Raw genomic sequence first — 13,679 nt, 5'->3', positions numbered from 1 at the left:
ACAGAGAACGCAGTGCATGGCCTCTGTTGGCACATCTGTGCTGTGACCACGCATCCCCCGTATCTGCGACTGATTAGATCTTTTTACTTGAGCTGCAGCAACTCACTGGGTCTGTTTGGGCAGTGAAAAGAGGCCATTCTGCATTGTCTGTGCACGATCATGTTGTAAAATTAAGTAATTTAATAGAAAATAAACAAGAGCTGATGACTCGTCCTCTTGTCTGTGTGAATTGACAGACACGTGTGGACAAGATTCATTTAGTGGATCATTTGTTCTGTATAGATAAACAGTTTGAGGAAATTAAGTTGTCAAAGTGCGAGTGATATTTTGAAACTCCTTTATGTGCATGGATTAGAGGATATCAAATCTATTATAATTATCTTAGTATGGCTGAAAGGGTTCTCAACAACTGTTTGATCAAAAGTCTTTTTTGAAATTCTTGAAACAATAATAATTAAAAGTAACAGATTCTCATCACCGAGAGCAAGAACAAGATGAAGAAAGATATGGAGTACGGTGTCCAAGTGGCACACTGCCTTTCTTTTCTGGAATATTTTAATGTATAAAACTCACTGCCAATATGTTACAGCAAATCTCTCCTCCCTGAAGTCAAGCCACAAAACACTGCAATGCTTTAATTACTCAAACCTGGAGCTCTCTTTTCATTTCACTAATTCATGAAACATGTTAAGTTGAGCAAAAACAACACACAATGTTGTAGTCTTCATTCTCTGCCAATGACTCGCAGGCAGTGAGTCAGTGACTCGACTCGGCCTCCCCTTCTGCTCCACCCTGACAGATTCTATAGATGCAGCCATTGTGCTTATCTTAACCTAATGACCGCTCCAGTGTGCACCAGATATGACAAACCCCCACAATGAGCCCAGGTAATTAACTCTCAATGCTTGGGACTTCAGCTACAACACTTGCGGAAGTACTCTGATTACTAAAGTCATCATTGGTTATAGAAGTTAGAAGTTAGTTTGGACTCTCTCTCGCGCTCTTATTGCCTTTCTGTAAGAGCAGGAAGGTGGAACTATCAACACCTGGATGTATATTTGAACCACACACTGGACGAAGGCTTTATTTGAGACTTTCAGGAGACTCACGCTGTCCCCCTTTTCAACCAATTATTCTCAGGAATACTTTCCTTCCTTACTTTGCAACTTCCTGTTGGCGTTTCCAGCCGACATCTTTCATCAGTAGTATCAATACAGCCGATAAATAGTAAACGGTCAGCGCTCTAGTCTTTGCGACCGCTCAACGCGCTTTTACAATACATGTCAGCATTTACTCATTGACGCACAGAGGCAGGCTACCATACAACCTGCTCCTTCTCATCAGGAGTCACATGATGCAAACTACCGACCCTCCGATTGGTGGACGATTCTGATGTTAGTTTTGTCCCCTAAAGTCAGTGGACGAGTTGGACTCGTTGGTTCATATATAGACATAATGTTTGCACTAACCTCGGTATGGATAAGTGATTATATATTATCCTAAAATAGAAGACCCACCGAGTATTGAGTATGAAGATCGCGTCCCTATATCACCCACGAACATTTTTGCGCAATTCTTCAACAGAAAACGAACAGCCTCAGCAAAGCAGAACTGTTGTTTCTCAACAGAGAGGAGTATTATTTTCATTGCTCTCTACCAAATCCTGTGGTCAGCGGAGTGTGAAAATGTTCTGCTTGTGGCCCCGTACAACGTCACCGTTTTGTTGCATCACTGCTGTTTCCATCATTCGGCTAAAGAACATTTAGTGTGAATTGAACTAATGTGCCAACATGTGGAGGGCCAATAAATAAAATCAACAGATACTCTTGTACACTAATTAGAAACATTTATTTTCTGTTAAAGTTTTCATCTGTCTCATGAAGATGTTTATTCTCTAAATTCCTGCGGACCAGCAATTGTGCGCCGTCTCTGATAGAACCGATTATTCATGTTATTATTTCTCAATTTGAGGTTACACCCAAGAGTGTGACTCTGAGATGGGCATCTGACAGAATTCTCAAACTAATGATTTCAGGCTAGTTGGCATGTTTACATTGGCCAGATGTGCCTCGCCACGGCTCTGTGAGTAGCGCTGCTGTCATCTGTGTTATTGTGCCAGGACGCGCCTGGTGATGTGTGCAACTGTGGGTACATGCATTAGTCCAACGCCAACTGTAATACTGTACTGCCTCTGCTTTTTATGGAAACCAGTAAAACAGATGAAACACTACAAGCCATTTAAAGTGAGAGCAAACTGAGAGAGAAGTGTCCCTGCAAAGAGAATCATAGACTAATAAAGTGAGTTATGGTCATGTGGGAGAGCTGTGATAAATCAAAGATGTTTACAGAGACTCTTCTTGTGGAACTAGGAAAAAGCTAACTGTAGAAGATACTGAACTGCTTTCCACAATGCACTGCTGTGCAAACTTTATTGGCATTCAATGTTATGCAGCATTTAGACTGAAGATGGATTGTAATTTAATAGTGATTAAGAGAGAGAACAGAATGGTCACGAGTGAGACGAAAGGACTGTGCCAGGCTGGCAAGATATCATGTCACAGCAATGCCAGCAGTCCAATAGAGACACAATTGTATAAAGGTAGTTTAATACTAATCAGATGTACTGGTTACCACACACTTCTCTCTGCAGAAACAGGGTAAACAAGCCTGCAAAAACAATAGGGTGTTTCACAGCTCATGAATGAGCCTTTTCTTTTCAAATCAGACCACTTGCTATTCAGAGCTTCTATGATTTCATCCTACAAAAAAACCTTCTGGGTGATCAATCAGGTGGATTCAGGCATGATTTGATGCAACCTGCTGGTGTGCAGGTAAACCTCCATTTCAGTGTTAATATATGGTTCACGCCTGGGAACCTATCTGTATAATAATCACAATAATAATCCAGATGTATGTCAATTTCAATATTAGTGTTTCAACAATAAGAAAAAGAGAGTAAGAAGGAAGAAGAAGGAGAAGAAGAAGAAGAAGAAGAAGAATAGAAGAAGAAGAGAAAAGAGAAGGTAGAAGAAGAAGAAGGAGCAGAAGAGAGGAGATAAATAGATAAGTAAGAAGACAGACTAGAATCACCTCTTCGCGAATAATCCTACGTCCATAACTCCTTCTCCTCCTCCTCCCTCACCCTCCTCCTCCTCCTCCTCCTCCTCCTTCTCCTCTCCTCCTCCTCTCTCTCCCCTCCGCCTCCTTTCTCCTCCTCCGCCTCCCTTCCCTCCTCCTCCTCCTCCCCTCTCCTCATCCCCTCCTCTCCTCCTCACTCCTCCTCACTCCTTCTCCTCTCCTCCTCTCCTCCCCTTCTCTCCTTCCTCCTCCTCCTCCTCCTCCTCCTCCTCCCTCCTCTTTTCCTCCTCCTCTCCTCCTCCTCCTTCTCCTCCCTCCTCCTCCTGCTCCCCTCCTCTCGCCTCCTCCGTTTCCTCCTCCTCCTCCTTCTCCTCCTCCTCTCCTCCTCCTCCTCCTTTCTCCCCTCCTCCTCCCCTCCTTCTTCTCCTCCTCCTCCCCTCCTCTCCTCCTCCTCTCCTTCTCCCCTTCTCCTCCTCTCCTCCTCCTTTCCTCTCTCCCCCTCATTCTCCTCTCCCTCCCTCCTCCTCCTCCTCCTCCTCCTCCTTCCTCCTCCTCTCTCCTTCTCCTCCTCTTCCCTCCCCTCCTTTCTTCTCCTCCTTTTCCTCCTCCTCCTCCCCCTCCTTTCCTTCTCTCCTCCTCTTCGTCTCCTCCTCCGTCCCTCTCCTCCTCCTCCTCTCCTTCCTCCGTCTCCGCCCCTCCTCCTCCTCCTCCTCTCCTCCTCCCTCCGCCTCTTCCTCTCCCCGCCTCCTCCCCCGCCCCTCCCCCCCGCCGCCTCCTCAGAAGAAGAAAAGAAGAAGAAGAAAGAAGAAGAAGAAGAAGAAGAGACAATCTTGCGATGGGATCAAACCAGCCGTGACACAAAATCGGGCCAGGTGCATAAATGTGGGGGGGGCCGCACCCATCTTTAGAAAGTCGGCCTTCAGTTTGATTTCAACAACACACCTGTAAAGGTTCGTGATTAAAATGTGCTCTGTGTAAGACTAGGACTTACACAAAAGGCCAAAACCAGTTTTGAGGTTTTGATTACACTTTCATTGCATAATCGTATCATCAGATGATTGACTAACATCGCACTTTCACATGGATTTATTTGCCAAATATGTGTGGTCATCAAACAGTTCCTAATAAACTGTGAGTCTGTTCACAGACAAGTCCAGGACCTGTGCTTTCATGATGTGAATGAGAAGACATTTTCCTGATAGTTTTCCTGGTTGGTGAGTCATTGCACCTGCAGTATTCTTCCCTCTCCCTCATGTCAGCCATGTGAGTCTGGATGTTTGTGCTGACCACATATCTGTTTATGTGTAGGTGCAGTGTCTATGAATTGTAGTAAGAGCTCCAGTTTAGCGACAGCATCTCAACATGCTCCCTATTGAAGTCTGATATTACTGTTCTTCATCGGCAGGCTTCACTCAGCTGTAAAAGTAGAAGCTTTTACTGTATGTGTGTTCTTCCATTAACTGCATGGTTCGTGGCAGCTCAGAGAGAAGAAAGTAGAGAAGTGCACGTTGAAACTCATGTCTGGAAACCTGCCTGCAGGACTCGGGTGTCCTTCTGAGCGGGCAAAGTGGAAACAGCCTTCCTGGATGTGATAGAGGAACTTAAAACTCTGGTAGTCAGAGGCACTTCCCAGTAGAGACTCGCACACGGATGTCAAAGTGTAGAATCCTTACATGACAAACACTCATCCTGAAATTATAATAGTTTTGTAAATAAAACACTCAATAAACACAAAGGTCTCCCACTCGGTTCCAAACTATGAGGCTCTGAGTCACATTAAGGAGTCTTCAGATTCATCTATTTATCTTCAGTTAATCCAGGTAATACGCACAACAATAGTCCTGAAGTCATTATCAGCATTAAAATAATAAAATGTTCTCTGTGTAAGACTCGCACGTACCCCGAGGATAAAACCGCTTTTGAATACACCTTCATTGCAGAAGTGTACACATCATCAAATGATCGAAAGATAAAACAATGACTAAAACCAAATTGTTAACTTTGACATATTTTCACATGGATTCGTGTGCCAAATGTAGGTGTGTTCATCAAACAGTTTACAGGAAACTGGGACATGTGTTTACAGACAAGAACTTGCACAAACCCAATGTGGCTTACTTACCCATTATTGATTACCTTTGGTTTGCCAGAGCACGCCGCAACATCCGAGGGCAAATTGTAACATCAAGACAAGCTTTTGTCTCATTTGCCTAGGTATGAAGTCAAACTTCAAAGCATGAACATTTGGACTCAGGGTCATCATTAATTCAGTTCACAGTAACATCATTCTTCTACCACAAACAAAATCCCCGCTGGCACAGACCTTGGGCACATTTCAGCTTTGTGGATCGGCCTTGTTACGCAGTGACAACTCCTGCCTCGGGCTAATGAGCATGGAGTGAGATGTCCTCTGAACAAAAAGCAAACGCCACCTTCAAAGGAGACATGCAGTGCCCCAGTTTTTGTGGCCACAGGGAGCTGTCTGCCACGACTAAGTTTAAAATTGTGTCTTGTTACCATAAAATTTCTGGTAAAAAATTACATGTGGAACGAGTTAGAGTGACCTAGAAGGCCTGGATCCCAGGGTAAGACTGTATAAGATGACGTACAGTATACATGTTTAAACGATACAGTGTCTATTATAAAGTCAATCGCACACATTGTCACACATTGTCATCAGGCTTGCCGACCCAGACTTGCCCTACACGGAGGATATTGGTGTCTTTCAGCTGGCAACGTTATCCTTGTCGTTTGTTCCCTCAAAGGCTGGAAACAAAGATTGCACTTTCGTAATGAGGAAGTGAGGACAGAACAAAGGCTTTACAGTATGAATGTGATGTCAAGCATTTTTAATCTATCATACTGTGGCCTTTGTAATCCTCTATGTCTAAAGAGGAGTTTGAGGTTGTGGCTGAAACCAGAAGTAGCCACAAGAGAGGACTTGCCCTCCTAGGTATCAGTAAACTAAGAAGCCACAAGCTTTTAGATAAATAAGCAAGGAGCAAAACACGGGGTTATTGGGAGATCGGCTTACACAAATGTGCCAGTGGTATAATAAGGACGCAATTCATGTATTTTTCTTTCCTCTTTTTCTGTCTCCCTGTCATTATCTCTCTATCTTTCATTCCCTCCAACAATGAAAAAAAGTGTAGTGATTCCAACTGGCTCCACTGATCATTTAAAGGGTCAAGGTCTGTTTGGACTCTTCTAGTGTGCTCAGCAGGAGATGCTAGAGACTTTATTAGCCTGATTGCCTTTGAAGTCTTCAAAACGACTGGAAGAAACTCTCCTTCCTGATCAAAGGAGACAAGGAAATCAGAATAATGTGATATTCTGCTGGAGCTGTACGGACGATGATGCATACAGCTTAAATACTCATGAGTTATTATGGACATTATTATATCTTACAGTGTAGAGCTGCACAAGGAATATTACAATTACAATCATCTGCTGAGTGAAAATGTGCAAATTCAGTGAGCGATTCAGGAGCATTTGGTTTAGCCTTGGGCTGCCATAATGTCCTTATTGCTCAGCTGAGCTGAATCATTTCCCATCACCACTGCAGGAACAAATAAAAAATCATCTGGAAATAAAAACCAAATGAGCGTACCGTACCTGGCAGTGAGGTCCACATGACTCCTGATAATTAGCATCAAATATATGCACCTCTTTACAACACAGCTGACATTTGCCCTAATTGTTCTTGTAAATTAATAGTGCATGAAAAACTACGCCGTATTAGATGAGGTGTGTTGGATTAGATGTCTACATTTCATGCCACCTCATGCATGGTCCTCTAATCCCTTCAAAATAAAAGGTAAGAGGGTTCATGAAGAATGGTGAGTGTCCTCGTTTAATTATATAAATCTTTTTTTCCCCCTAAATGTTGTTTCAAAACCTTCGTCACATTGCCAGGATTATAATTCCAGTGGATGGAATATTGATTTTTTTATTTGTCAAGTAGTAAAATATATTAAGTCTAAAACAAGAAAATATCATTAAAGTGTATTTAATTGTGAAATATTCACAAATTAAACCGTAACAAACATTGAAACAGATTTGACATCTACAGTGTACATCGTGCTTTTTCATTGTAAAACAACTTTTAAAAACACATGTGACCAAGAACAAGAAACAAAAACAGAGAGAATTCTGACACATGGAAAATAAAAGGGTCTATTATGTCCTTCGCCATTTGGCGTCTACTTATATTGTTTTATATGTTTAGTCATTGCAAATGTGCCCACATTTTAAGGGAGATTAAGAATAATCATTTTGATTCGAAACGACTTTGCCAGGCTTATGAGTCTGCAGTTTCCAACCATGTGTTTCGCAATATTTTGCAGGACTATTATTTACCACTGCACCACAAATGACTTAATATTATCCTCCTGTTTGTTAGTGTTGTGTGAAATGGAGAATGGGACTGATAACAGCTGCTATCATCAGCTGGAGTAAGTGACTTCAGGTCTTCCATATGGTTTTCCTTTCATCATCACCCCAAGACATTAGCTTGGTTCACTGACCCAGTGATGTCCCTCCAGCCCGCCACTATCTCTGCTTCCCAAGATAGAAGCAGATGACTGAGAGCTTCCCGCTCCTCTGTGTCTCCTGTATCTGCGTCACTGCCTGATAATCACGACTTTACCGGCAGCCTTCACTTGATGCTTTATCTCAACCTTGGAGTGCCAAAATGGATGCACACCAATATGGGATGCACGTTTCCTAACAAGGGACTGTGTGTGGGGGTGTTGGGATCTGGACACTCATCAGTGATCAGACTATCAAAGGTGAGTGTCAGCATGTCTCCTCCTTTTATTTTAAATCTGCACCACACAGAAGAGGGGAAACGTGTGAGGGATTGTTTTTATCCACACTAACGTAGCTCTCGACCTCTGTGATTTTCTCATGACACACCCCCATGTTGCAATTGTACTATTTCCTTAAACAGCACATGTCAGACTTGATAAATTGGTCAAACTTTGTGGCTGACGATATAAATCAAGTGAGATTGTTTGTTACTTAAGTTTAAACTTGCCACAATTCTTTCATATGAATCATATAATTTACGGTTGTTACATGTGGTGTTTGGAATAATGTCATGCTATCTGGAGTTCTGCTTTTACGCTGCTACACATCTAAAATCGGCAATTACACATTGTTGTACCTTTTTCAGAAACATTCTGGATCTCCTCCAGTCTCCTGAATTTCATCCCAATACTTCAAGGCGTTACATCAAAAGGTCATCTTGGTATGAATGTAAAGCTTGATTTCAATTCAGCTTACACTACTACATATGTGGAACTAAATACTAGACAGATATCTATGTCATGTAGTGTGGTACAATCAGTAAACCCTGTGAAGATGAGTGTTGACTGCAAGGTTATAGACGAGGTTATCGCAAACTCTTCACTGTCCCTCTCACTTTACGAGGACTAGACTGCAGATATAACCTACTGCAGTAATACTTAAAGTGGAATACCACCGGAATTAAGAAGTCCAATGTGTTATTCCCATGGCCTAGGGAAGTTCAATCAATCAGGCAGAAACCAGAACAGTGTCAAACTTGTGATGTCCTCACATATAAAGCCTGGAGCTGCTCCGTAGACAATGGATGGGAGACTGATCTTGTGGACCCACAGAATGTTTGTTGTCTTTTTTTTATACCCAGATGAGCTTTATTTTATTGAATTGTTCCCAGTTCTGAAAATGTACCCATGTACTCAGAACATTCTCCTAGTCATCTGTAACATCTTTCCCAACTCGCTCTCTAAGGAGCTGTTCCAGATGAACTACGTGAGAACATCACACATTTGAGTTTTTTGGATTTTGGAGAGTGTTCATGTTTACTCATATTTGTGAACTGTCTTAGACCATAGGAATAACATGTATGAACTTTAAAAATGGCCATAATTCCCCTTTTAGGTCACATTTTCCTCTTAACCTAAAATGTATTCAGAAACCTTTTGACCCAGCAGTTGCACTCTTACTGGTACTGTATGTGTAATCAAGGCCTTAAAGAAAGGAGATTGACAAAAGTGTTCCAGGTCATCATCAACATGTATTTTGCATGTTTGAAGTCATTACTAATGACACTTCATCTTACAGCGTGGCATTATCACAACAGAAAGAAACGGGTGTCAACAACAAAAAATGTTCGATCAAACCAGATTTCCAAAAAGGCTCTTTAATAAATAGCGGCAAAATGAGTGACTTTAAAAAACATCAGTGGCTCCGGGAGGCTAATGTGTCGTCCAGTTAACCACCCGAAGAGCTATAGTTTCATTTTGTTTGCTGTTGAACATCATCCCCTTTTCTAGTTGCAACAAAACAGGGCACAGGTGAGAAAGAAGGTGCGGAGACGATTTAGAGTCACACCTCGTTAGAACTCAGTTTACAGATGTAAGCTTCCGTGTGAACATCACATCAGTTACGGAAATTGATGAAGGTCCTTTTTGTTGCAATTGTGACAAACTGTTTGAAAAGTTTGGACAAACACTCATTTTGATCCCACCAATGATGCCAAAATGGGACTTCTCACTTTTAAACTAAATGGCAGATAACAGAAAGCATTGTAGCCGCCCCCCCCCCCCCCGTCGTCGTCCCCCCCCCACCGTCGTCCCCCCCCCCCCCCCCACCCACACACACACACACACACACACACGGAGTAAACATTCCACATTAGCAAACACAAGGACAGACCTGGAAATCCGTGGAGGGATCTAGACACACCCTGGAGCTATCAGCTGACCCCTCCCCCCACACAAGACACATTTTCTCCCTCCGTGGCTCCGGGGAGTGGTGACGGCTGTCCGTTTTTACATTATCTAAGTGACAATCACTGAAGGTCCTGTTGTGCTTCTAGGATCTTACTGTCCATGTCTGTGCATTTCCCACAATGTTTCCATTTGTGGTTTTTATTTGGGACCGCTACTGTTGAAACAGTATACTAAAAGCCATGACGACGCAGCAGCAAGCCACCCAGGGACTCTTCCGCTCACCTGGAGAAAATAAATGATGTAAAAGTTCAAAGCTGCATCGTTGAGCGGCATTTCATTGATATTATGAGAATGTGAAAACAAAAAGGGGTAGTCATAGTCTTACCTATTCTGGCACACTTCCAGAAAATTCCTAGAAGCCTAAAAGATAAAAAAAAAAGAAAAAGAAAAAATAATTACAAGCAGGAACAATTGCATATACTTATTTTTTTTACTGCTTGTAAAAGTGAATTGTCCTTTTACTGTAATAAAACAAAAAGAGAGAAATGACTGTTGTGGTGATACTAAAAGGTAAAAAGAGGCCGGGTTCTGTGTTGATATGTCAAGGTAGAAGCTACGGTAACTTCTGTCACAACTTTCCAAGAGGACTGGGATCACCTTCCTACAAAACCCAGGCAGCCATCAGAAGTCAATTTCCATGTAAGGCCAGGCGTGTACACAGAGGAAGAGAGGGGGACAGCAGGCACGTCTTATTATCTCGAGTGACAGCTGAGGCAAACGTGGCATTTCAGACCTTCACATTTGTAAAAGCCAACCTTCAAACTGACCAGATGGTGTCAGCATCCTGTTGTGAAATGTAATTTTATTGACTTGGGATAGTCTTGGTTTTTAAAATGCACTTTCTACAATTCAGGAAAATATATAATGTACAAATGTTTTCTGTACAAAACATACATTCTTCCCACTCAGATTCTGGGCCTATCCCGACCACGCAGGAATTATTTGTATAATGTGGAGCGCCCAATCAACACAAATAACAGCTCATGCCTAAATCGACAAATCAATCAAGACGGAAAACTATTAAATCATCCCATCTGCCACTTTCAGTCTCATATGATTGTCTGAGGAGGACGTCCCTCCCTGCTCCAATGGTGTGTGTGTGTGTGTGTGTGTGTGTGTGTGTAAGAAGTGTGTAAGAGTGTGTGTGGCTGTTCCTGAGCTGTGCCAGACGTATTAGAAGTGAATCATGGAGTTTGTACAACCAGGAGTAACAAAGATCTAGTGTGATGAACACTTAGGCCTTCTGCTTCTTTACACGTGTCAGTGAGTAGCGCCTTATTAGCGGGAAAAACAAGTGACCTTAATAGCTAGTCAGTTACAGAGGGATGGATCATTTAAAATTGTAGAGCTTAAGCCATAAACACACTCAAAACAGAATCAGCTTTATCACAGACCATTTCTTTGTTAACCTCAGAAAGAAAACAAACTGCTTAGTGAACTATTTGGAATCAATTGTTGAAATTGAAAAAAGTTGACGGTGACAGGACCTTGAAGGATGAGGCAGAACGTATAGCACATACATCACAATTCATTTGTCGTATGAATGTCTTGCAAGCACCGACTGAAATGACCGGAGCCGTAAGATTAGGATGTGATCTTTTTCAACGTCCTTTTTCTACCCTGAGACTAAGATGATGAGTAGAGTAAGTAATACTTCAACAATTTGATTATGCATCTTTTTTTTTTAAACACGGTGTCTCATTCAAAGAACCAATGGGAAGACTTCAATGGCAGCTTCATTTTTCAGTATTGCAAATAGTATAGGAACATACCCAGTCTTGTTCTTGTCTATCAGGCTGGGGGCCAGCGCTCTGATGTAGGCACAGGTACAGATCAGGAGGAGAATCACTGTTAAAAGTGACTGGAAGTTGAAAATGGCCGACTGCAAGATGAAAGAGAATGATGTATTTAGTCCAGACAGGCTCTAGTGCAGCCTACCAGCAACAAATCATACAAATGAGAAACACTGACTTCACTTTAGTTAATATTCTGTAACACTGACGAAGTGCTACTTGAATGTTGTTGTACAAGCTGTTCATTCTGCGTGCCAAAGACATGGGCTGGATGTGTGGACCCAATTAGATGCTCGGTTGTCAAAGACTCAATGTCAGATTGGGGGAGAGATAGGATGTTTTTTTCCATAGAGTGCCGGTCAAAAATAATACGACACATATTAATTTGCAAGATCAGCGGCCTGCCTAAAAGGTATTGTGGCTTTAAAAACAAAATTGAAATATCATACTGCGATCATGTGCCAAAAAGGAGACTCAAGACTGCTCTGGCTTTAAGCTATGTAGCTCATTTATGAGCTATAACACAATTGTAGAATCCTACTTCCTCACACTTACAACACATCAGACTGGGATGCAGATTTGTGATTTAGTGTTTGTTTTTTTGTGTATTAAAAGCATATTTTTCCAGCTTTTCAGCACCTGTGTGTCTGCTGATGCTCCTGACATGGTAAGCAATTCTAAATGATGATGATAATGAATCATAATTCACCCACTACAGTGGCTTAGACGTCCCTTCCCTGTTTTAAATCTACATTGGAGTTGAGTGTAATTTAGCAGTCTAAAAATACCAGACATAGCACAGACAAAGACAATAATGCTTATATATTTAAATCAATTACTTGTATAGGCACTGATAGTGATATTTGATGCAACCCCTTCTGGAACCTCCCATTTGTACACACAGAAATATGTGCATTAATCCAAAGAGACATGATCTCTGTTCATGTAGTATCATTCTAGGATGATCTCATATTAACTAGAGAAAGCCAAGATGTACCTTCTAAATACATGTTTGATTGAAATAATAAAACAAAAATGATTATATATATATATATATATATATATTGCAGAACCCAGAAGTTGTTTACAAATGTAACTTTATTCTCTATTATTAAGTTGTATATTTATAATGATGTAATAAGGCTGTGAATAATAATACAATCTGAGGTATTATGGGAAAAATCAACAAGGACATTCAAGTGTATGCTTTTTTCGGTGTCTTGTCCCCACATAACACTAATAACAGTCCTGTAACAGGCTGTGTTTGTTGTTGCTACATGTTTTGTTAAAGTAGAACGTTTTAATTAAAAACAAGCTGCTATTTTTAGATTACAAGTTACTTGCTTATAAACTTTTGTTTAAAATATTCCCGTTAGTGCAAGCGTATAAATAACAACTTTGTCATGCCAATCCACAATATGTAGCTGACACAAACGCATACAAATGCATGCTATCTGAACTGTAGTGCAGCTACTTCTTTTTCTTCCTTGGTGCAGATACGTGGCACACACCTCAAAACATTGCGCTGCTAGCATTCATTGTACTCAATAATTTGTGATACGTTCATATTTTCTTATCAAACGATTCGCGTTGACACACGACCGCAATTTACATGATGATATGCACATATAATATAATGATATTTAAGAACGGAAACCTTCATGTGATAGCTAGATTGGCAAAACGTGTAGCATACTTTAGCTACCCAATGCTAGCAAGCTAGTTTAGCATTTACTATACGTCCTGCCGTACATCGAATGTGGACATTAGTTGTTGTCAGTGTTTTCTGACACAGATTAGACGTAAAATGAGTGTTATAGAATATGCTTAAAATACGCTGTAAAACAGCAAAAGCACGTGAATAATAAAAACAATCCTACCATTTTTGTTCTGAGTTAAAGCCACATCACACTTCCTGCTTTCTGATAGATACGTAACGTAACCAAAGAGATTTACGTAACGTAACAACGCACTGCAAGTCGTTCGCTGATTGGCTGAGAACACAGGAGTTGAAGGTTGAAATTTCTGT

General features: G+C 41.4%; 1 protein-coding gene across 1 annotated transcript; it reads right to left on the bottom strand.

Moving 5' to 3' along the window:
* Nucleotides 1-9,717: 9,717 nt before the first annotated feature.
* Nucleotides 9,718-13,638, bottom strand: tmem167a (transmembrane protein 167A). The gene is made up of 4 exons (XM_029440201.1): nucleotides 13,531-13,638; nucleotides 11,630-11,739; nucleotides 10,183-10,217; nucleotides 9,718-10,079 (listed from the first exon to the last, which is right to left on the bottom strand). The coding sequence occupies exons 1-4, from the start codon at nucleotides 13,531-13,533 to the stop codon at nucleotides 10,009-10,011; spliced, it is 219 nt and encodes a 72-aa protein (XP_029296061.1). The 5' UTR covers nucleotides 13,534-13,638; the 3' UTR covers nucleotides 9,718-10,008.
* Nucleotides 13,639-13,679: the final 41 nt, after the last annotated feature.

The sequence above is a fragment of the Cottoperca gobio genome, chromosome 9 (genome assembly GCF_900634415.1).
Source record: "Cottoperca gobio chromosome 9, fCotGob3.1, whole genome shotgun sequence".
Lineage (NCBI taxonomy): Eukaryota > Metazoa > Chordata > Actinopteri > Perciformes > Bovichtidae > Cottoperca > Cottoperca gobio.
Note: the sequence above shows the minus strand (reverse complement) of the source record. Positions and strands in the feature narration are given on the sequence as shown.